Raw genomic sequence first — 25,041 nt, 5'->3', positions numbered from 1 at the left:
ACATTGTTACTATTGTTCTTTAAATGGTTTTCTTTTAGATCAATTAAGAATAAGAAAAATCTTAGGCACCTGGGTGGTTCAGTCAGTTAAGCATCTGACTTTTGATTTCAGCTCAGATCATGATCTTGGGGTCAGGGGATCGAGCCCTGTGTTGGGCTCCCCAGTGGGGGCTCTGCAATAGGCATGGAGCCGGCTTAAGATTCTCTCTCTCTCTCTCTCTCCCTTTCCCCACTCTCCATCTCTAAGGAAAAAAAAATAAGAAAAATTTTATTTTACTTTCATTTCATTCTTTCTTCAATCCTCTTCCTTCTCTCATATAGGAAAGATCTTTTGATTCAAGCATCTTACCTATATTATTTTCCTTCTGCCATAAGGACTTCTTGTAAGATTTATTGAAGTCAGGTCTGATGACAATAAATTCCTTTGGTTTTTGTTTGTCTGAAAAGTCTTTTCTCTTTCACTTTTGAAGCATAATCTCACTGGATGTAGACTTGTACATTTGTGGGGGGTTTCCCTCTGCAATACTTTTATTATTTCACTCTACTTTTTTTTTCTTGTTTGTCTGAATAATTTTTAGAAGCCTGCTGTAATTCTTATCCTTGTTTCCCTTTGGGTAAGATGATCCCTTCCCCCTTAGCTGCTCTCAAGATTTCCTCTGTCTTCGGTTTTATATGGTTCAAATATGATATTCCTACAAGGCGGGGTGTATGTGTATGTTTGGTGTTTGTGGTTATTCTGCTTCTTGTTTTCTGAGGTTCTGAGATCTGTAGTTCTTGTTCCACTAGTTTGAGAAGGTCCTCAACCATTATTACTCTAAATATTTCTTCTATCTTCTCTCTTTTCCTGGTATTCTAATTACAAGGATGTTAAACTTTTTGATACTGTTAGGTGTTTTTGTAGATTTTTTTTAAAAAAATCAATTTGAGAAGATACCATTCATTCCTAGTTTGCTGAGAGTTTGTGTCATGAATGGGTGTTAGGTTCTATCAAATACTTTCTCTACATCTGTTGATATGATCATGTGATTTTTGTTGTTGTTGTTGTTTAGCCTATTAATATGATAGATTACATTAGTTGATTTTTGAATGCATACCCGGGACAAACTGTACTGTTACAGTGTTTTTGATTTTATCATTTCTTTTTGATTCTTAAATATACTATTTCTCTTCTAATATGATTCATCAGTTCTTGCATGTTTTGAATTTTTCTATGAGAGCCCTTAACATACTGATCTTCTTTTGGATAATTCCAACGGTTATATCATATCTGAGACTGGTTACGATGATTGTTTTGTTTTTAATACTGTGACTGTACCTTTTACACACTTGGGATTTTTTTTGAAAACTGGTATGTAATACAACGATAGAAACAAATAAATTTGCTTTTAGTGGAATAATTTACGCCAATCCTGCTAGAAGCCAGGCTAAATTAAAGTTTGCTACAGGTATAGGTGTCACAGGTTTAAATTCCTCTGGTGCTTTTGTGTGTCGGGGGGAGGGATTTGGAGGGCTGGTTCCCTCTACGAGAGTCTGCCTTGTAGGTCTTTCCATTGCAATCCGCTCCTCTTACACTTAAGTCCCGCTGATACAGTGGTGTGATGCTGTAAAGGAAAAGGCTCCATTATAGAGACAATTAAATCTCAGTCTTTCACTGTGTTTATATCACGGGGATGTAATCTTCAGAAGTGTTTCTTCCCTGAAGTGGCTTTATTCCACCTGACTACTACTCCCTTTCAGATTGCATCATTCCTGGTCTGTTTCCTTGAAAGGCAGACGCTGACATCATCAACAATGTTTGTTACTTTTGCTCCTTACTAAGACATTAAGCCCAACTGGGGCCTGAGTCAGAAGATTCCCAAATGATGAGCTTCTAACAAAGTCTTTTCTTTAAATAATAGTCCTTTTGTGGTGTTATGGAGAAAACCATTTATTTCACAATGGTTTCTCTTTCTCTTCCCTTCAATGGAGGATTTTATTCAATCTCCATATGGAGAACCTGGTGGGGTTCCTGGGAGAAGCCTGGGAAAGTGTGGATCTCCCCTAAGTCTGCAGTTCCAAGGGGTCTCTCACTGCTGAGCTAGTTGACACAACCTCCAGCAATTAAACAATATTACCAACTAAAGGGTTCCTGCCATCTTATGGCTTCAGCAGCAATGAAGCAGATCTCTAGTATGTCTCTCTGGATGAACCTATCGTTTTAGGTTTTATGGTAGCCATTTGTCCTGCAATTTCACTTCACTGATGGGTCCAAGAAAAGTAATAGACTTTTGTTGCATCCAGCTTTTCTTTGTTGTAAGAGAAAGGATGGCAACCTCTAAGCTTCTTACATGTTGGAGTTAAACAAAGAGTCACTAATTTTTAAAGATTTCACATAAGCAGATGTCTCAATTTCCATTTAATTACATTCCAATAGACTAAAGGTAGCTCTTAAAAATATTACCAGTGTTCCTTTCACTTCTGCAAATTCTGTGAGTCCCTGGGTAGATAAGCTATGGTATTTCTTTCCTAACTGATGATCAAGTGTTATAATCACTATGAAATTCATTTCAGGGAGTTACAGTTCAAGAGCTGTCCCATGATCTTCCCACTCAGGTGTTCTCAGTGGAATGCAAAAGCTAGAATTTGGCTTTTCTCCACCAACCCAATTAAGATCCCTTCCAGCTCATCAAGCTGAACAAAAATTACATTAAGGGCATGTGACAATGGAAAATAAGAGGACACGGCATGAAAGAGTCGGGCCAAGAAATTTTATGTTGAAATCTGAGTGTGAGGTATCCCAGTACAAGAGAGATTTCTAAATAACTAGGTCATTAACACAAATATGGAAGGGCTTCGTAATTTCTGGGTCTTTCAATTTGTTCTATTGGTTATTCCTTTAGGCTTTTCTTTCTTTTCTTTTCTTTTTTTTTTTTTGTTTGATATTTAGGTATTTATTATAAGAAGGTGTTATAACATTGGCATAACTTAGAACTTTGGGCGGGGGGTGGGGGTGAATGGGTGACAGGCACTGAGGGGGGCACTTGACGGGATGAGCACTGGGTGTTATTCTGTATGTTGGCAAATTGCACACCAATAAAAAATAAATTTATTATTAAAAAAAAGAAATAACATAATATAAGCAAAAAAATAACTTAGAACTTTAGTCACTTACAAGGTAAACATTAGTAATATCATATATGTCCCACCAAAAAAATCAGCTGAAAAATACTTCTTAAATTAAAAAAAATATATATATATGTATAAAAATTTGTATACTTTTTACTTCTTAGTAAATTCCCTAAATAGTAACTTCAGATACTTTTAGATTCTAATATAAAAGTATAAAAGCCAGTAAACAAATAATCACAAATTGATTCTAAGATCAAACTGATTTCTTGCCATATAACACGTAGAAGAAAATCCAACTTATCTTCCTTTCACATACATTTCTGTTTTAATAATCTGTATTTCATTTTGTCACAAAGAGATAACCTGTCATCTGTCTCTTTGGCATGATTACATTTTTAAAATAAAAAAACATTATTTTATTTAAATATTTACTTATTTTATATGTTTAGTGAGGTTCCACTTCCACTGGTTTTATACTTTAATACATTTGCTGGCAAATGGGTCTCATACTTTCCCAGCTTTAGCTAATAAGCACAGAGTTGTCTCACAAATAAATGGGGGATTAGGTATATAGCATTTACTATGAATAACATAAACACACATAAAGAGAGGATCTAATCATCATTTGATTCTTTAATCTCTTCAGCCCTACTGGAGGGTGGGCTGAAATTCAACCATTTCTCCCCTAAGCACAAAGGACCACATGAAAGACTTGAGATGTTTCTCCCTAACACACTCTTTCAGAGCTAAAACAACAAAGACTAGGAATCCGTTTAGATTTAATCCCTTAAAAAATATAAATGTTATAGACAACTAGATAGGCATCTTGCTATAAATGAAACATGGTTTAGGGGAAAAGATTTAAGAAAATTAAACACCCAAAGGAATTTTTGCTTAGTAATTACAGCTCGTGAAAGCTTGCCTACCATATATCCAAAAAGGTCTAGTTTTAGGTAGACTCAACTGAGACATCTGGGAAATTAGGTTACTTGAGTATTATTATTATAAAAGTAACTGCAGCAACAGCATGACCAGCAGATATCATGATTTAAAAAGAAAACTGTACTTGTTTTGATTCAATCAGTCTAAATTTAGGAGAACACTATTGAGCAGAATTTCCGGATGATTACGTAAGATAGTTCATAATAGTTACATACCCTAGGGACAACTCAGGAACTGAGATATAAGATTCATTGTCTTTTCCTAGTAAAGCAAAAAGATAGTGGGTTTCATTGGCAAAGTCACCAAAGAGAAATGATCTTAGGCCAAAACTAGAGTTAACTCTGATCAGACATATTAACATATTTAAATGCAGAATGTGCTGGTCAGAGTAGAGTAGAGAATTTCTTAGTCCTTGCTCAGGGCTGAAAAATAAGAAGAGAGGTACATTCTGTTGGGTCTCCAGGTCCGTCCTGACACCTGTATATTCTGGCCCAAGAATATGAGTGTTTATATGTTCCTTTAAGTAGTCTATTTTTATGGAGTTAGTTATATGGAGATGGATAGATCGAGTTAACAAATTATCCATTTTCCTCCATTTTTTTCTGCTATGCCATATTCATCTAGCAACATTCCGAATCTAATCCACTGTCCCCTATAATATGTCTATAGGAAAAGAATATGCTTATCAGTCAACAGAAGCTTATTCAAGACGGTCATATTTCTCATTAAAAGAATTAACACGCTGACTTTCTCATTTTCACATATCAACCTCAGAGTATTTGGTTAACCAAGAAACTCATCTTATGCTGAAACATCAGGTTTCTAAGCTTTCAAGATTGAGAACTATCTTTGAATGGACATACACTCACTCAGGTATTGCCATCCTGTGGAAATGTGATGCCCTTTTACAGATGACAGCCAAGTCCCAAATAGGGTCCATCTATAAACTTCAGCAACTGTATTGGTCATCTTTTGAAATATGTCCTTGATATCACCACTATCACCTAGGTACAAAGCACCACCGGCCCTTATCTGGAACAAAAGCCCAGAGACTCTCCATAGATGCTAAGAAACCATAGAGCTCTATAGACTGTAGAGACTCTAAAGACTATAGTCTTTTCTCCACCAAGCACAGTCAGAGTGATTCTTTAACATATAAGGAAAAATAAAATCTTTACGTCCACCTTCTGTGGCCCTGCTGTCTCACAATTGGTCTCACCTTTTAACTGTTCTAGTCACTCTGATCTCTCTGCACTCACTCCCTGCCTGGGATTCTCTTTCTCTCCCAGATTCCCTCCTTATTCCTTTCAGATCTCCACTCAAAGTCACTTCATCTAGGAAAATTTAAAGATGGCCATGTATTTAATATAGTACTTCTTCCAAACCTGTCATTCCCTCTATATACCCCTTACCTTGTCTCATTTTTATACGGAAAGTTTCTACCACTCAACATATGATGTGTTTATTTGTGGGCTGAAGGTATAAGTTCCATGATAACAGTGACAATTTTTTGCTCACCAGAGTGTGGAATAGGGCTTGGCACATGGATGGTATTTAGTACATTTTTTCAAAATTAACAGTTGCAAGAGAAAAATATCTAATAACAAAAGGCAATTGATTAGATTCCAGGAGTCTAATCCTACCTTTGCCCTCAAGTAGGCATCTGTGTGATGTTTGTCAAGTCACTAGCTCTCCTCCTTCAGGTTCTTTACCTATAAAGTGGAAATAATAGCTCTATGGCTCAAATCCTATAGGTGAAAGGGTTTAACATGATAAAACCCTGAACAACTATAAGGGATTTGGACAAACAAGATGTCCAAGTTTATAAACAGGAGAGGTGGCCAAGTTTAGCGGGAAGAACACTGTACTGTGAGCAATGGTGACTGAGTCCTGATTTCTCCACTGACCTGTTCTGTGACATTGGCTCACTCATCCAACTCTTTCAAGCCTTATTTTCCTAATGAAAGAGAAACTCTTTTTTTCCAGTACAATTGTGTCCACTCATTTTAAAGAAATTATATCGTATCAGAAAAAACAATATAAGTAATAGTGACTAGGGAATTTTTATTAGCTCTTTCTCTGTAACTCATTAGCCAACAGTAATCTACTGAACACCCACATGTGCCTAGCCCTATTCTAGGTGTCTGGGATAAATCAGGGCAGAAACAAGACAAATATTCCACCTTTATAGAGTTTAACTTCCACTATGGACAGATAAACTGTAAATATAACAAGTAAACAAAGTAGTATTTTGAAAGATGTTACATGGGCCAAACAGCATAGTAAGGAACTGAAGGACTCACTCTGTCAAAGGGATGTATGTAGGCAAGGGGGTCAGGTTACAATTAAATAAGAGGCCATGACACTTCTTTTTGAAAGTCTTTTCTTCTTCATACTCTCTTCTCCATCCTCACCTTTTTCTTCCCCTTAAAAATTTGAAACTGTAGGTATTGTGAATGATGCTGCAATGAACATAGAGGTGCATAAAAAATTGAAACTTTACTATAAATATATTTTACTTAAAATTATAGAATTACGTATTCTCACTGCTCAGAGAATATTATTCTCAGAGTAGCATATCATAATAATATGCCTTTGAAGAAGTACTATTATAAAAGAACTTTGAAATTATTTAATCTTTGCATGCAGAAATCTGTTAGCATCTTAATTATGACATGCAGATGATGTCATTGGGTCTCTTACTATCAATTTTTTGAAAAAAGAAGTAATATTTTGTATCCATTCATCTGCGAATGGACACTTGGGCTGTTTCCATAATCTGGTTATTGCAGATAATGCTGCTAGAAGCATTAGTGTGCACGTATTCCTTTGAATTAATATTTTCATATTTTTAAAATTTTTTTTTTATATTTTTGTATTCCTTGGGTAAATAGTAGTACAATTACTGGGTCATTAGATAGTTTTATTTTTAACATGGCGCACCTCCATACTGTTTTCCAGAGTGGCCGCCCTAGTTGCATTCCCACCCATAGTGCGAGAGGGTTCCCCATTCTCTGCATCCTCACCAATACCTGTTGTTTCTTGTGTTGTTGTTTTTAGCCATGAAGATGTGGAATATTACTCAGCCACAAACAAGAATGAAATCTTGCCATTTGAAATGACAAGAATGGAGCTGGTGTATCATGCTAAGTGAAATAAGTCAGTCAGAGAAAAACAAATAACTCATAATTTCTCTCATAAGCAGAATGTAAAAAGCAAAGCAAATGAGCAAAGGGAAAAAAGAGAGGGAGGCAAACCAAGAAACAGACTCTTAACTATAGAGAACAAACTGATGGTTACCAGAGGGATAGTGGGTAAGGGGATGAGTGAAATACGTGTGGGGATTAAGGAGCTCACTTGGTGTGATGAGCATCTGGTGATGTATGGAAGTGTTGATCACTATACACTTGAAACATTATGCTATATGCTATTTTTATTTATAAAATAAAAAAGCAATATATTTATTGCAAATGAAATAAATAGTAATATCTTCAAAACTCTGCATATCCTTTAGTCCACTTATTTGGGAATTCATTATTTTTAGTGTTAACTTTTTTATTCTTAGAAACTTATATAGCAAAAGAATAGAGGAAGGATAGAGACCTTTCTTTTTTTTTTTTATTTTTAAGACAATTTGATTTCTACCTTCCTAGGGGGGCTGTATGCACACTGCTGCCCAGGTCACTGTACCTTATAAGAGGACGATGGTTAAAGGGAGGCCAGTTTTCTGAGAGCAAGCCAAGTATGGCTTTCTTGGTAAACACAATGAATCATTTCTTTCCATCAGCCCTCTGGTTTGCATTGTGTTCCTAAAGAGGCCACCAGAGGAGGACCTATTGAATTGTGCCCTCTAAGAGAGGTTGTTGAAATTATAGGTTATATTTAGTACCTTTGGTTAACTACGCATCACAGAACATGGACATACAAAACAAGTCACTGTCTTAGCACCGATACTCCCATTTTTAGAAAATTTTTATGCCCCAGCAATGACCTAATTTTAAGGCATTACTAATTAAGAAAAAGTCCGGAATAAAATCTGAAACTGAAGAATCACATTAGCATTTAGATTGGTATCTGTTTATAATACCTTCCTCTTTGTGCATGAAAAACTACCACCTGCAGGCTGAGGTGGAACATTAGGGTCTGTTATGACCTCTGGAGTTCTTAGAAGTGACAAAGTGCTAGACACATTTATAGTCTGTCTCCATCCAATGAAAAGGATCCATAGGCTGCTGCCACCAAGAGTAGCATTAGTTACCCAGTCTGACAGTTTCATTTCGGGGTTCCCATTGGTGGAGACTGAACAGAATTCTTGAGCAATGAAAATTATGGCACTCCCCTCCCTTGTGACTAGTGAAGCCTGTTTCAGACTCAAGCTGCCTCTGCTTTCTAGCAGCATCTGCCCAACACACGTTCTCATGTGGTTTGACATGATGACCAAAACCATTTTATCAGGGAGTAAATGATGGGTGTGGCCAGGAACCATCTCCAGTCTCAAACCAGATTCATTTGCCTTTCTTATTTTTTTCAGCTTTTTGGCCAACATTTACTTCTGTTTCAAGGAGGAAAATTGCGATAGGTTGGGTTCCTACCCACCTATATCTTCTATTTGGTCTTTTACTTGGTCTAAAATCATGTATCAAGATAGAGAAAGGCCAAGGAGGACAGAAGGAGAGGGAATACAAATATACAAATATACAGCAAAAACATTTCAGTGGAGTTTAATAATTATTGATACCCGCTATGTATGGGACTCAATGTAGTTGAAGTAATTAAGAGCTTACTTAAGCAAATATAAATGCCATCAGATAAAAACAAAGTTCTATGTTATATCACAGAGGAACATAACACATTATTTGTGATAAGCAAGGGTTTCATTCATTCACTCACTCATTCATTCACTCACACACCATGCATTTGTAGAAAAGTTTGTCCTCAAATGTGGCTCTCTGGGGTTGTATTTATGGTACAAAAGATACTTGGTAACATATCCCTTCTTTAGACTGTTTTTGTAAAATGTTAAATGTTTAGTTTTATGGTCTCTAAGCATAAAAAAGACAAGACATGACAAAACCATTCCTCCATAAAATTGAGTGTTAACTTAGTACTGATCATAAAAGGATAATGTTGTAGAAATCAGGACCCTACTCATCTCCACCAGTGTCTAGCTATTTTTAACCTGGACAAGTCACTCTGTGACTCAATTTCTTCATCTATGGAATCTGAATAATAAGAGCTACAACCTAAAGAGTGTTTACCATGGGCCAGATGCTATCTTAAGCCATTTACACAATTAATTCACTTAATTCTCAAACAACTCCAGTCAAGTAGATGCTACTATACATGAGGAAACAAAGAGATTAAGTTAGGAGATCTAACAACTGGCAGAAAGAGAATCCGAACCAAGGCACACTGGCCCCAAAATCCAGTCTCTTAAATGTTATACTACCTAATTGGTTAGCAGTTGATTATACCAGTAAATCTTAAGGTGGTTTGAGGAGTAAATATGTAAAATTAAATATACAAAATGCTGAGTAGTTTCTGGCACACAGTAATAATTCAATACATATTAGCTACTCAACTGCCTTATGTCTCACCATCATTTTCTAAAAATACAGTATCAAAAGTTGAGGTTTTAAAAATTAGTAATTGTAGTTCCTGTCACTGCCTTAGTTAATAAATAAATGCTCATTAAAACCACATCATTTTACAGCCATCGAATTAGCAAAATTTAAAAATAGTAATAACCAAAGCTAGGACTCTGGCAAAATACATTGTCATGTCCTTTAAAATAGTAATTTTTTCCAGGAACTTGAAAAAGTACACTGCCTTTTATTTGTCAACCCTCTCACTTCTTAGATGGCAGTTACTAGTTAGTCACATTGGTCAAATTGGTTATCTCCCTGAGCAATTTTTCCTTGTTGGCAAATTGGGTTATTACTTACTTAAAAAATATATTATGTAAAGTGATTCAGGTAAATTACATGGCACTTTGTATGGATTGAACATGTATTATTAGTTTGGTTTCCTTAAATATTTGTTTTATGGAATGATCCCAAGGAAATAACTCAAAAGAAAGATGATTATATAATATTTAAAATTTTTAAATTTAAATTATAGGGTAACTTGGCTGACTCTTGGTTTTGGCTCAGGTAATGATCTTGAAATTGTGAGATCAAGCCCCGAGTAGGGCTCCACACTCAGCATAAAGTCTGCTTTGGATTCTCTCTCCCTCTTCTTCTCCATGCTTTATCTCAAGTAAATAAATCTTAAAAAAAATTTTAATAAAAACTATAATCAACCTAAATGCTCAAAAAGGAAATAAATATTTTAAGTTGCATTAATAATGAGATCCTTATGTAGTTTATGTTAAATGCAAAAATATATGATAAATTAAAAATTACTATATAATTTATATAATGAATAAAACATTAATTATTTTGACTTCCACGTATAAAAAATTACGGAGCTACAAAACAACGGTTTTGCTACATTTTTCCTTGCTGGCTTCCATTATTATTGAGAATGTGTTATGTGTCTTGTAAATCATTTTTGATATCATTAATATCAAGTCACGAGTACCTTTATCTGCATGTTTCATCTGAGAATACCGAAAGTGTTCTAGCATTTATGCTTCCTCCTGAGCTTCAATGATCTTCCTTGATTCCAGAGGAATGATTCTAGAACTAGTTTTGTTACAGTAAAAATGGTACTAAAAATCTCTGAATTTTTAAATTTCCTATCATATATCCAAAATCCAGGATTTATTAAATATTTGCTGAACATAATTGGATAGTTTTGTAGTTTACAATGTTAAATGACTTAAAACATTATTCTTTCTCGTTCTATTCCTGATTATCCAAACCAGCAGTATTTATCAATTTATTTTTATACATTACTGAGCTAATGTACAAAATGTAAATACAAATGTTCTTTAAAAATGTGCTTACCAAAAAAAAAGTGCTTACCAATTCAGATAAACTATATATTAAAAAAATCAGTTTCTTTAAAAAAACAAAAACAAAATTGTACATCAGCTTTATGTGTTTTTATTTTGGATATGTTACAATCACAATTTCTTACTTTTTGTTTACAAAATGCCCCAATTTCACTTTTGCAGAGCGAAGCTTGGACTGGTTAAAAAGAAAAGTGCTTTGTGATATTTTTAGCTTTTTCATATACATTCTGTCTTCCCAAGAAGCAAAGAAAACCAGAGCTTCTGTGAAAGAAAGAGAAGTAGAGAGAGAGAGAGAAAAAAAAAACAAAATAAGAAGCTTTCTACTTTATTGCTTTGAAGGATTCAAGAATTAGAGATAAAATTGAATATAGATTGTATGTAGGAAGATAAAGTGGTACCTTGAATGGCAGATAGAAGGGCCGATATTGCATTAATAGAGAGGACAACCCTGAAGGCTTGTGCTCCGTGAGACTTGATTCTACATGAGATTCTGTTAGAAAGCCCATCAGTACACATGCAACGTCTAGGATGACCTATACTTGCCAGTACTAACTTTAAGATAAGGGATTCATGAATATGCCAACTTTTAGTGAAGAAATCTCAATTAGATCCACATCAGCCTCTACAGAATAGTAAAAAATCATTGACACAGGTGCAAATCTTTATCCCATCAGATAGTATCAATTAAGATGCTGAAAAAAATTCATTTTGACTAGAAGTGTTTAGATTGCTCAAAATTTAGTTTGAAAACTGAGTCTAGCAGAAGGTTTTAATTCATTCTCTGAGATAACAAAAGTGTGAAAAAGAAAAAGAAAATGGAAACACATCTTATTAGCACTTTCTCTTTGGACAAAGTTATCAATATTATGGAAAAGCTGGAGGAGATTTTTCTCAGTGAAAGCTTTGATAAATATACTATGTTTATTGTATTTGCATAGTTAAGAAATAAATGACTTTATCAAATTCAAGTATAAAAATAGAAGTTTGGCTGAAACAGAAAAAAATAAAGAAGAAAAGCCTATGATGAATTTCAGATAAAATACATAAAGCTTGTTTTTGTTTTGTTTTATTTTTATTATTATTTTTTATAATAAATTTATTTTTTATTGGTGTTCAATTTGCCAACATACAGAACAACACCCAGTGCTCATCCCGTCAAGTGCCCCCCTCAGTGCCCGTCAACCACTCACCCCCACCCCCCGCCCTCCTCCCCTTCCACCACCCCTAGTTCATTTCCCAGAGTTAGGAATCTTCATGTCCTGTCTCCCCTCTGACACCTCCCACACATTTCTTCTCCCTTCCCTTATATTCCCCTTCACTATTATTTATATTCCCCAAATGAATGAGAACATATAATGTTTGTCCTTCTCCGATTGACTTATTTCACTCAGCGCATATTATTTTTTTTATTTTAAGAGAGAGAATGAGAGGGTTACAGGGAGAATCTTGAGCAGGCTTCATGCCCAGTACAGAGCCTGATGTCCTGAGATCACGACCTGGGCCAAAATCAAGAGCCAGGTGCTTAATCAACTGAGCCATCCAGACACTCCCATAGAGCTTGGTATTTTTAAAGGTCTAAAAATTGCCCACCTTGATAAAATGTCAGGATATGATGGGGCAAGCAGGTTAAATGCTGTCAACAAGTCTATTTCAGTGTTATCACCCTTGTGAATTTGTGTATTTTCTATTATTTATTTCAAACTACACTACCATTTGTAACAAAGCTGACATTAAAAATCCACCTTAGGGGGCAGCCCAGGTGGCTCAGCAGTTTAGCACTGCCTTCGGCCTGGGGGTGTGATCCTGGAGACCCAGGATCAAGTCCCACTTCAGGCTCCCTGCGTGAAGCCTGCTTCTCCCTCTGCCTGTGTCTCTGCCTCTCTCTCTGTCTCATGAATGAATAAATAAAGTCTTTAAGAAAAAAATCCACCTTAGGTAACCATGTGGTTAATTAAATTAATCAAACCAGTATCCAATTTTGTACTTCTTGAGTCAAAATGCTTTATCAGTTTTAGCAACATAGTAATGCTGGTTTTCCCCTCAATTATGAGAGAGTTAACAAAATTCATGGAAAGTGAGAAAGGGTGTTTTCTGTTCAACTTGACAAAATAAGCTTGTTCATTTGAAAAAGAGAAAAAGGTACCAGAAATTTGAAATTGGCAAGGGGATTTTGAGCCTTCCATTTTTTTTCTTTTACCTTAACTCTTTCTGAACTTAGAGGCTAATTCATAATAAAGACTTATATATAAAGGGAGACTAGAAGGCAAACAATAAGAACAGAGTGACAATTCTCTCCATTTAAATTATCCCCCAAATATTGTGGCTTAAGGTAAAACCGACATGGTAATAACTGTCATTTCCAAAACCTTGACTAACCAATAAGTTCACATCACCTCATGTCCATTTCTCATCCTATTTTAAATGGAACAAAGTGACTTTCAGAGGTTGGCAAGTGCATAATTATATAGACTGAAGTCTTTGGACTTTGATCATAATTATAGTGCTTTATCCATCCATCACTTGTTGCTTGAGGACTGTTCCTTGGTGAGTTATTTAGAGGAGATAGGAACTCTGTCAGGACAAATTTGAGCTGCAAAACAGCTAATCAGAAACTTGGCTCTCTTGACTTGAAACAGATTGAAAATTGCCACTTTAATCTCACAATCCATTTGGCTCTAAAGAAAAGTGAGAACATGAAGTCTCCTTTAGGAAGGCATATGTCTGTTGTCCATATCATTGGGTACCTTTCTATAAGCTTCTGTTGGGACCCTAGGTGCAAGTTTGCCTCACTATAGTGGTCTCAAAATGGAGTGTGCAAACAAATGAATCATCTGTGGTGCTTGATAAAACAAAAAAAGCTTTAGTTGTGCATTCTTTCTCCTCACCCTCAATTTCCCAGAGAGAGGTATCAAAGTAATTGTATACCTCAAATTAACTGGGAAACTTACAGCATCAGAAGGTCTAGAGCAGTTTTTCTCAATAGTGGTCTGAGAATTACATGAAATGAAATGGTTTGTTTTTATTTGCAGTGCAATCCCAAGGCTCCACCTAGACTTATCAAATCATAGTCTGAGGCTACTGATGTAACATCTCTTTGGATTCCTGACAACACTGGAAGTGAAAATGCCTATTACTATGTTTTCCTAAATCTGAAGTTGGGCATTACAACCTTGGGCATCAGTTATCATCGACAATTTGAATATAAATATACCTCTGTGGAAAGCATGTTGAGGATTTTTAACAGATGCTATAAATAAAAATCATCCTTTGAACTTGCTGCCTCTGGGGTGGGCGCTTTGCATTTGCAGTTCTCGGCACATGCTTGCTACCCTTCCTCAAACCTCATTGTATTACTTCCATGTGTGTAATTCTACTTTAGATTCCTTGAGTCTAGGATTATACTAACATATAATCTACTATCCCTACCCAGCACCAAGAAATTGAAAAATTGAAAAAAATCAATAAGTTCCTGGCATCCTTTAGTTAAACAAATCCAAACAAATAACAACAACAAAAAGATAGTTTCCATTATCATATCTACAATTTGGGATAAAAATCATTTACCCAGTGAATTTGTTTCTTATTGTTGATATAACAAGTTACCACAAATTTGTGGTTTAAGCCAATACAAATGCATTGTCTTACAGTTCTTTAGGTCAGAAGCCTGGCACAAGTCTCACTGGACTGAAATCAAGGTGTTGGCTGGGCTACGTTCCTTCTGGAGGCTGTAGAGGAAAATCTGTTATCTCGCCTTTTTCAGTGTCTGGAGGTGCCAGCCTTCCTTGGCTCATGATCCCCTTTCAACTTCAAAATCTGTTGAGTTCTCACACCACATCGTTGACTCTTTTTTCTCCCTCCAACTTCCACTTTTAAGGACTCTCATGATTACACTGAACCCACATGGGTAATCCAAAATCATCTATTTTAAAGTCAGCAGATTAGTAGTCTTAATTCCATCTGAAACCTTAATCCCCCTTTGCAGTGTAATAGAACATACTCACAGATTTTGGAGATTAGGATCTGGTCATCTTTAGAGTCCATTATTCTGCCTACCACACCTGCCCACCTCCCGGGTGGATCAGATACATAAGGTACTGGAAAACACTTTGTTAAAATTCTATACAGTCCTAATAAAAGGATATTATGAGCTGTGGTAGAAATAACATTGAACTGGATCATAAAACTTAAATTCTAGATCTGGTTCTGCTACTATTTTGTTTTGTGATTTGGGGAAAAAAATCACTCAACCCCTCTGGGATTCAGATTTCCCAATTTGAATTGTGAAGTATAGACATTGAGAGAGATAAGCCAACATCATACTATGACCCATAATTGTTCTTAAAGATGATATCAAGCAAAATAGAACTTAAGGTATGTCCACGTGAGGACACAATTATTACTGGAAAGGAATCTCCCATTTCCTGGTGTGCTGCAGATTTAGTAGTAAGTCTGAGGAGTACACTAAGGGAATGCTTTTCAGAGTTCTGTTGGGTTCATATATAATTCTCCAAGTCCCAACTGTGCAGAGTAGATCAGAGGTTGTAATCCCTAATTACTTTATGAGGAAGCTTTTATTTAAATAGCTTAAATGGTTTCACGAAGGTCATATAATCAGTTAGTGGTGGAGTTAAGACTATTATTCAGATCTTTTGACAAGTTCCATGCGCATTCAGCTAACACACTTCCCTACCTCTCTGCCATTTAAATGCACTTACAGCCCAGGAGTAGCATATAGAATTATGATACATCATACTTTGGACTAACCACAAATGATCATAAAAGTCTTTTAGAACTTATTCTCGTGAAATTTTAAGGGTTTAAAGTAGTTTTTTATTTTCTCTTGATTACAGCTGATGGATACATTAGTCCCTGTTGATAAATTGTCCCTTCATATTTCTTTATGAGCCAATTCTTCCTGCCTTCTGCCTTGCTTCAAGTACTGATAGAAATGGCATATACAGACTGCTGCATATTGGCTTGTTCTAGAGAAACAGTGATTATGGAGATGGCTGAAATGGATGGATTAGCCTTACTAAAAAGTGGTTTGCTCACTGCAGTGAATGGATACATCCTTTATGTCACAACAGAAGTTGTATCATTATATGTTATATCAATTTTGGAAGGCTTTGTGTGTGCATAAACAACACTATGGGCATATATTGACTTTCTGTACTTGCCATGATCCTGACAGGAGTAAGAGCACTTGAAAAAAAGAGTGATTGTGGAGAGCTTAATGAAGGGACTATTTTCCAAGGCGTAAGGGACAGTACATGGCTTGTTAGAGTTAGTAGTGGCCAGGAATAGTTACCATCTCTAAGCTTGAAGGAAAGGGAGGGTAGGGACCAGTTACTTGAACTCAGAACATCTGGACCTACAGCAAGGGCATCTGATAGGACCTGCAACCTTTAGTAGAAAACTCAAGAGGGAAGTGGCCAGGGAAACATATACCCTAATTCTATGTACTTCTAACCCAAGAGGAAACCAGAGGAGAAAGGAACTGTCAGTGCAGTCTTTAAAAATCAGCTTCCAGGGGGATTCCTGGGTGGCTCAGTGGTTTAGCGCCTGCCTTTGGCCCAGGGTGTGATCCTGGAGTCCCGGGATCGAGTCCCAGATCAGACTCCTGCATGGAGCCCGCTTCTCCCTCTGCCTGTGTCTCCGCCTTGCTCTCTCTCTCTCTCTTTAATAAATAAATAAAATCTTTTAAAAAATAAAAATAAAAATCAGCTTTCAGAGGTGCAGAACAAGAAGAAGAACGGAGGAAGCATGTGGAGAGGCCAGCGGAGGATACCCAACACAGAGCTACCTCTGCCCTTATGTGATTTTCTCTGATAAATGAAGTGATGTTCCACTATAAGTTCTCTGTCACCACATTTCCTTTTCAGATATATTTAGAAAACATACTTAATAAAGTTGACCTTTTACCTAGCAAAGCATAAAATTCACAATCGATCTGTAATTTACACGGGAAATGCTTCTTACTCAGCCATATGACATGTTAGCATTCTGAGCTTTTTTGAATAGAGGGTGACTGGCAAAAATAATACAAAATCATCTTGCAAGTGGTTCAAATTGTAAAAGGTCTTGTTTTATCTGTAGCTCTCAGCTATCATATTTCAAAATTTAATCTTGATTCATTTTTATCACTTTGGTTTATTTTCAAAATTCTATTTTGAAAAGATTTAATATTTTAGAGTTGGTTTAAAAATCTATTTAAAAAATTAGATCACAATTCTAAAAACTGGGGGATGAAAGAAGGCCCGAATCATTACCCAACAATAAACTAATGGAGATTTAGATTCTAAAATGCTAGATTTTAGGTTCATTTTGAATTTTCACCTAATACAAAAATAAACAGGATTCATTGTTTATAATTTTCATTTTTAAGGAAATGATAACTTACTCATTGGCTCTTATTTATTGATCTGGCGTAATTTCACCTATGCTTTGATATTTTTGTTAAAATTTGGTTAGCAATAAAAAGGTTCAACTTGTGATTTTCCCCACCTTTTCTTCTTCCTTGTAATGGTCAATATCATCAAAGGGGAAATCTTAGCTCTGTAGTTTTCATGCTCTTTTGATCATCAGAAAATCTTTTTGCAAAGACTAAGGTAAATTAGCATCAACACTAAAGCACAACTAAATGTATACTATTTCCATATGTTTAGGTGCAATGGAAAAATAAAAACAGAGGGTGAAATCTCAATTTTAGCTGAGAGAATGATTATCATAGAACATTGGCTTTTGGGGAATGGCATTGACATTCAGTAATAAATGATAATAGCATCTCTCATTTAGTCTATTCTGTGATAAAAGGAAGCTCTGCATTAAGGTAGCTTGGGGTTAAAAATAACAAGATATTCTGTTCTTTCCCTTTTTGAAAATTCCCTTTCATGACTTCTTTCTAAAGACAAGGTCAGGAAAAAAGACAAATTTAACTATGTAGATGACTATGATTATGGAATGATTAAATTTGGTCTTTCTTAAAATAGATTTTGTAAACTGAGAACTACAAGGTTTGTCTGCTAAGAAAAAGCAGCTCAAAACCCATTCACTCACTAGGCATTAAAGAGACTATTACTTATTCTTACTTTGACAATACACAGAATTGTTGGTTTCTTACAGTGATAATCCACTTACTCATTTATTCATTAAATAGTATAGACAGGAAAATAGTAATAATTAGTCTTTAAATATGTGGTAAAACAGTTAAAATATTTGAGGAGAATATATCTGTTATTAAATATATTAAGCACCATAGAGTTAAATAATGAATATTACAGCCAGATCTTACTCATTTTGCTATTTCCAGTGCCTTGCACAGAATAGATGCTCATCAACAAGCATTTTTCGGCTCCTTAGTTTATTTGCAAGTTTTCATTATAAATGGAGAGTACACAATCTTGGCTAACAAAGTTTATTAAACTATTTTAAAGTACAATTAATATTTTGAATTTTACAGTATGTCAAAAGCAGATGATTTTTGTTCCAGGAATTAACAGGTTGTTGGGACAATATGAGAAGCAGTTTTCTTATTTATTTATATTTACACGCTTCTCTCATCAATCACTTGAAATGCCTGTAGACAGGGGTGTACAGGGTTGACGTGTGGGTTGCTAGTCAATAGAAGAAAGTTTCTACTAGAGCTGAGGTAGATCCAAGTACCTACTTTAAAAAAGATGTCTGTAAGGGAAGCATTATATAGCTAATATTTCATCAGAACCATGCTCTTAGAATACCACTCCAAAAGATTTTTAGTAGAATAGAAAATTTTGAGTCTGGAGAAATAATTTTGAGAACTAGAAAATGTTCGGTGTTTTGCTCTTTATTGACCCAATCCCCAACTCCAACGAAATCTAATTTGCAAGTTACCTGAGAACATAAACTCCAGAGCCCTTTATTTTTTGCTAACATTGTGATTTGTGGCAGACAGCAAGGCAGGAATCAGATCACCATTCACATTTCTCATTTCAACCTGGAAGAACACAAACTTGCTCCCTCTAGCTCTCTTGCTCCCTCTCTCTCTCTTTTTTTCCTTTTTGTCCCTCTCTTATCTTTCTCCACCATATACCTTTCTGCCTCACTTTTCTGCTTCTGCTTTCTCAGCCTACCAGAGACCTCACAGGAAGAGGAACAAAGTCGACATAGTGCACATTAGTGGCCTACATGGTGACAAGTCATATTAATGAAGAAAGATCACACATCTTCCATAATTGCCTAGGCAATGTGACAGTAACTGAGCCCTGCTTAGAGAGCCCACTCTACTTCTGGTGTGAGGTTCCAATAAGCATCGGTGGTGAATGACAAGTTAACCCCTTTGGAACCCCACCATTTTCAACACTCAGAGGACCTCTCTCATTAGTCTTATAAAATAAAGTATGAAATTCCAACATCAAATCACATGCTGTTAAATTAACAACATCACACTGCTACATATGACTTAAATATCTCCCATAACTTTATGACTGGAAAAACACTGTTCAGATTTCATTTACCAGTTTAAAAATAGCAAACTCTAATTTGAAACACATACACACATATCGTGCACACTCACTAATATTCCCTCTTAGGGCTAGGCAAATGTTCCCTTCTATCAACATAAAATTCAGTATAATCACAAATTTCAAAATTCAGACTTGTCAAAAGATGATGTTTGTTATGAAACAAATCAAGAAGAAAATATTTCTTAGAGCCAAAATGACAAGCCACCATCTGTTAGGATAACAATGGCTATTCATCTATTTTTAATGTATAAATCAACATAATTCTGTGTTTATTTTGACTTGAAGACAGTCCATAGATTATTACATCCCTGTCCAATGAAATTTCTTCTTCTTGGGTGGGTGACCGCTGAGCAAGGCAAATAACAGATTTTAAATATCTTCAAATGGTGTGATTTTTTTTTTAAAGAAATCATAGGAAGATTGTCTTCCAACTTTGTCACTTTGTAGATCCAGACATGAAATCAAAAAGGAAATTAGAAAGATGCCCACAGACCACTTTAAGTTCACAAAAAGTCCGCAATAATATCACTGTGCTCATAAACAAGGAGGGGTTGCTCTTTGTAGACAGCAGAAACACTCATAATACACCAGGCACTCCAATTAAGTTTTGATAGAAGTTACGTCACGTTTCAACTCACCGCTGGATGTATGGGTCAGGACAGTACTGAAGGGTGGCACACCGGGAAGTTCCACAATTCATTTCCTTCAACTCTCTTTGACAATCAACAGATGGAGAACACTTCTAGAACACATACACATATACCTGTGTATATCCAGATATAAAGCCAGGAGGCTAGAAGCAATAGGGTCAAATGCTGTCAGACATAGAAGTTTAGACACTTCCCCCTTCACACACATTTGCAAAGAGGCGGAGCGTTTCTTGATTTTAGCCAATGAGATTCAGCAAGTGACGAAAACATCAGAAACAGTTGATTCTTACCAGCCCGGCATCCTCTCCAAAGTTGTCCTTTCCCCTCTACCAAGGCTTTAGAGTCCTGGAGGTAGAGTGGCCACACTTGTTGGCAACTTGGAGGCATCTCTGAACTTCTGGTCTCTGGTGATTGGAGGCTGGCATGAATGGCATCAGAGTTTAATTTCAGCAGCCTGGACTTTTATAACAGGACTGAGCTGATGAGTGTCCATCCTGCTCCAGCTAATTAATGTTTCCTTGTATCTGCATACTGATTTGATTTGAGGACTTCTGCAACTGCTTCTGGAGCTTTTTTTTTTTTTTTTTCATCTCCCTCCCCCCTGCCCCCCCCATTCTCCCTTTCAGCCAACCGCCTGTTGTGGTCACAATCTCAAATAGCAAAGACAGGGAAATTCCTTGATTATATTTAACCTAGAACTCACTCTTCGTCTCCACTGAGAGAAAGAGATATCCATTCACATCCCGGAGAAGTTTTTCCTGCCCCAAATAAAAGAAAATAACTTTCATAGAGTTGTGTTTCTTCTTTAAAATAGTTTACCTCAACACACACACACACACACACACACACACACACACACACCATTTTCTTAAAGTAATAATAGTATATTATTTCAGACTATTTTGAAGCTTACAAAATTATTTTAAATTGCCTCTTATTGAAAACATTCTGGTTTATTCCATCTCTATCAGTCTGTCTTGCTTTCTTATTGTGTCTTATCCTTTTTGCTGGTTTTGGTTTTGCTTTGGCTTGACTTACTTTAGAGTCACATCACTAAATTCTTCATATATCCAAAAAATGGTAAAATATCAGAAAAGTCTACATACAGCCTAAGTTGCTTCCTTTCTGAAGACAGGCTGTAAACCTATCCTGGTTTTGTGGATTTGGAAATTGAATGAAATATGATTCAGAAGCTAAATTAAAATAGACTCCTGCAGGAAAAAAAAAAAAAGTGACGCTTGTGTGCTCAAGCGTCACTAATATGGCAAGTTCACATCCTCCAGTCACCCCGCTAATCACAGGTCACCTGCAAACGGGTAACATTCGTAGTCAAAGTTGTGAGACAATCTAAGGTTCCTTTCGGAGAAATTTGACATTTCCTTAAAAGAAATCCTCTTTCAAAATGTGTTTCATAAAAATATTTCATTTGTCGCTTCAGCCAGGATAGAAGGGAGAAGCTATTTAAAACTTGTCATTCTCTTCCCTTACTTAACCAGAGTGTCTAACATCTGTGAATTGTGAAATTCACAAACATGTGGGCCTGAGCCCCAGCCAAATCAAACAGCTTGTTCTACAAAATGTGAAACTTGAAGGGAAGATCATTTTACTAATTAATTATAGATTTGTTAATTGGAGCCAGAGTGTTTGGCTTTACTCCTGCTATTGGAATACAGGTGACTGACCACACAAAGTTCTTAAATTGAAACGCTCAATTTCCTTTGACTATGCCCAAGCCGCACCATCACACAGGGCCTTCTTTTTCCCATTTATGAAATGAGAGGTGAAATAATGATCTCTAGTGCAGTGCTTCTCAAATGTTAGTGCATCTATGAGTCACCTAGAAATCTTGTTAACACATCTGCTGGTTCAGTAGGTCTGTGGCAAGGCCTGAGACTCTGTATTTCTAAAAAGCTCCCACGTGATGCTGATGCTGCCGGTGCTTGCATCACATTTGAAATAGCAAGACCTAGTGATATTTGTTTACTTCTAGGAAATAAGCAGAACTCATCTAAATATTTTAAATTACCAGGAGAGGCTCCAGACCCCCAAATAAGTTATCAATTTGCAAACATTTCTAGCGTGTTTTTAATTTCAAAAGGTTTATGGCCTAATTTATAAAAAAGACCATTTAAATGCATATCTTGACATCAATAGCTGTTATAAAAAATCCTAAACTTACTTAGCTAAGAAGGATAGATATTAAATGACAAAAAAATTTACATAAATAATTATGAAATATATTGGGTCCTGTTGCATTGCAGAAATAAATGCAGAGAGCTACCTTGCCCAAGGGAAGAAAGGCAAACTCTCTAAGATTCAACAGCACACCAACCCGTAGCACACAACCATCTATAACCTGGGAAAATAAGTAGCAATTATACTATAATTACCATAATTGCCACTTATATTAATATTACATCTGTCTTCCCCCTGGAATCTCAGGTTACAAATGCATAAATTATTTCTGTGGTGCGCAAGTTACATGCTTTTCCAGCAACTTAAGTCTCTTAGGCAAAAGACTATCATAGAATGAGGTACACAGAAGCCTAGGAGAAGAAAATTGCCTCTTTGATCAAGACTTTCAAGTCTGAATGACGTTGCATGTGACGACTTTTAATGTGCATGTAGAGGAAGAGAAAGCTAAGGGCTTAGGGAAACAGCAGGATTTATGACCTGAAATTCTGGACATAAGTGAAAGGGACACTTTTCTCTTTCCCAGCTCCTAGCAGCTGAGAGTATGCACTCTGCCAAACTCAGGTATTCAAAGCACAAAGTTTTCTCACTTACATCCATGAGCATTATTTCACTACAGCTCTTCTTTGTGCATCCATCCACTGATTACATATTTTCACGGTTGCTTTCCTGCCTCGGATCATATTTTGTGTCCCCTGCCCTCCGAATGTTTTTAAACCCTATCTGTATATATCCACATCTCACAAATCCTTTAGAGAACAGGAAGCCTTTCTCATCCCTCCAAGTGAAAGGAAACTCCTCTACCTCTAATGTCCTGAATCATATCGGCACTTGTGTAAGGGCACCTGCTACGTCCTTTGTGGATCTGAGAAAGTTTTGCATAAGCCCTGGACTTATGCACTGGACTATGAACAGGTTGAGGGTGAGCCTGCTAGCTGATTTGTCGCTGCATCTCCAGAGACTAGCAAAATACAGTTCAGTGGATGAATAACATATTTATATCTCTGCAAAAATTATCTAATCATAAGTAATACAAGTGATTTAAAGAGATCTTCCATAAAACACTTGGCTTTTTAGAATCAACTTTATTGATGTGTAATTTACGTACAATGAAATTCATTAGTCCTAAGTGTTCAATTTGAGGAGTTTGGACACATTATATACCATGTAGCCTCCACCACATCCAAAATACAGACTATTCCTTTACGCCAAAGGTCCCCTCACATCCCCTTCATAGTTAATTCTCTCACCATGGACCTTAGACAATCACTGTTTTACTTTTTGTCATTATATTTTAGATGTATATTTTCCAGAACAGCATTATCCTAGAGAATTTTCTCTGATGAAGGGAATGTTCTATATTTCCCCTGCCCAACAAGGCAGCCACTAGGCACATGTGACTATTGTGATTGGGGGAATACATTTTTATTTTATTTTTATTGAATTTTAATCAACTTAAACGTAGTCACATATGGCTAGTGGCTACTATGTCGGATAGTGCAAATATAGAATATCACATAAATGAGAGCACGTAGTATTTATGTATTCTTTTGTGTCTCGGTTCTTTCCTTGTCTTCAAGATGTTCTCCATATATGAATAACTGGTTCTTTTTTATGGCTGTTGAATGTGTGAATTCTTCCCTTTTTTTTCCTTCTTGTTGTGAAGAACAAATCTGGTCTTGGATACTCAATTATGGCTAGAAGCAAAAGTCCATTAGACTTTTAAAGAGTTCAATAATAATATATCCTAGTGGATACCTTAGCCATGTGAAATAGCTTGTTTTCTTCCAAGGTTGCTAAAGCTCTAGAGGAGACAGCAGATATGTAAAGAAACTGGCTAACCTGGATTTTGTCTGCTCTTTTGTGCCAACTTACTCCCTGACCTTAGGCAAGCAGCCTACTTTGTTTAAACCTTAGATTTTTGATCTTTAAGAGGATTCTTTTATTATAAGCAATAAAAAGTTACTCTGGCTGAATGAAACCAAAAATGTGAAAATATGTTTAAAAAAACATGAAGATTCAGAGTGGAAGAGAAAGTTGAAAAATGAGATTCAGGAAAGGGCTAGAATCAGGATAGCTTCAGGGGTGTAAGTAATAGGAATGAATAGAGTCACTTCATAATGCCACAGCAAGAATACAGCAGACCCAACAGGTTTTTCTGAACTTGAGTCATTTAGCTTAAGGTTCAAATTCTTCGAAGGAAGATGCCATGTTTGGCCAGGAGAAGTCTGAACACACTGATCAATAGCCCCACCAAGACTGGAGCAAAGAGAAAATAGAGTTTCTATTACCCAAGGAAAGGGTCAGTACAGGACAATTGAAAACAACAGATGCCTTATGAGGGGCTTAAAGTGGATGATCTCGCACATTCCTTAGAGCTCTGGCTGTCTGTGGCTGTGGGATTGGAGAAGCTGAATGTCTTTATTTCGGGTAACTAAACTTCAGGTCCCATCCTCTCCAAGTCATCCTGGCTGTGCCTCTTTTATAATGCGGGAATTAGGAGAGAACCTTTTAGCACACAAGGTGATAGAGTAAACTCATCAAGTGTTGATGAGGGACTGAGGGACGGAGGAGTTTGGTGATTTTTGAGTCCTACAATACTCTATAGACCATTCCTTCAGATCAACCCCAAAATTTCTATCTTAGTGGAAACCAAGTTCTGCTTTGGTGAGGATCCTACTAACCCTTCC

General features: G+C 36.2%; 1 protein-coding gene across 4 annotated transcripts in view; it reads right to left on the bottom strand.

Moving 5' to 3' along the window:
- The window catches only part of TP63 (tumor protein p63), a 218,388-nt gene extending 197,681 nt beyond the window's left edge, over positions 1 to 20,707 (bottom strand). The window contains exons 1-2 of one of the 4 annotated variants that reach the window (XM_038583683.1): positions 20,449 to 20,707; positions 20,147 to 20,250 (exon numbers count right to left, since the gene is read on the bottom strand). In XM_038583683.1, coding sequence (XP_038439611.1) covers positions 20,147 to 20,208 — 62 coding nt within the window. In that variant the 5' untranslated portion in view covers positions 20,209 to 20,250; positions 20,449 to 20,707. Of the gene's footprint in view, positions 1 to 20,146 lie in introns of all 4 variants that reach the window. The other 3 variants (XM_038583684.1, XM_038583685.1, XM_038583691.1) reach the window with 3 other exon arrangements.
- Positions 20,708 to 25,041: the final 4,334 nt, after the last annotated feature.

Source organism: Canis lupus, chromosome 34, assembly GCF_011100685.1.
Source record: "Canis lupus familiaris isolate Mischka breed German Shepherd chromosome 34, alternate assembly UU_Cfam_GSD_1.0, whole genome shotgun sequence".
Classification (NCBI taxonomy): Eukaryota; Metazoa; Chordata; class Mammalia; order Carnivora; family Canidae; genus Canis; species Canis lupus.
Note: the sequence above shows the minus strand (reverse complement) of the source record. Positions and strands in the feature narration are given on the sequence as shown.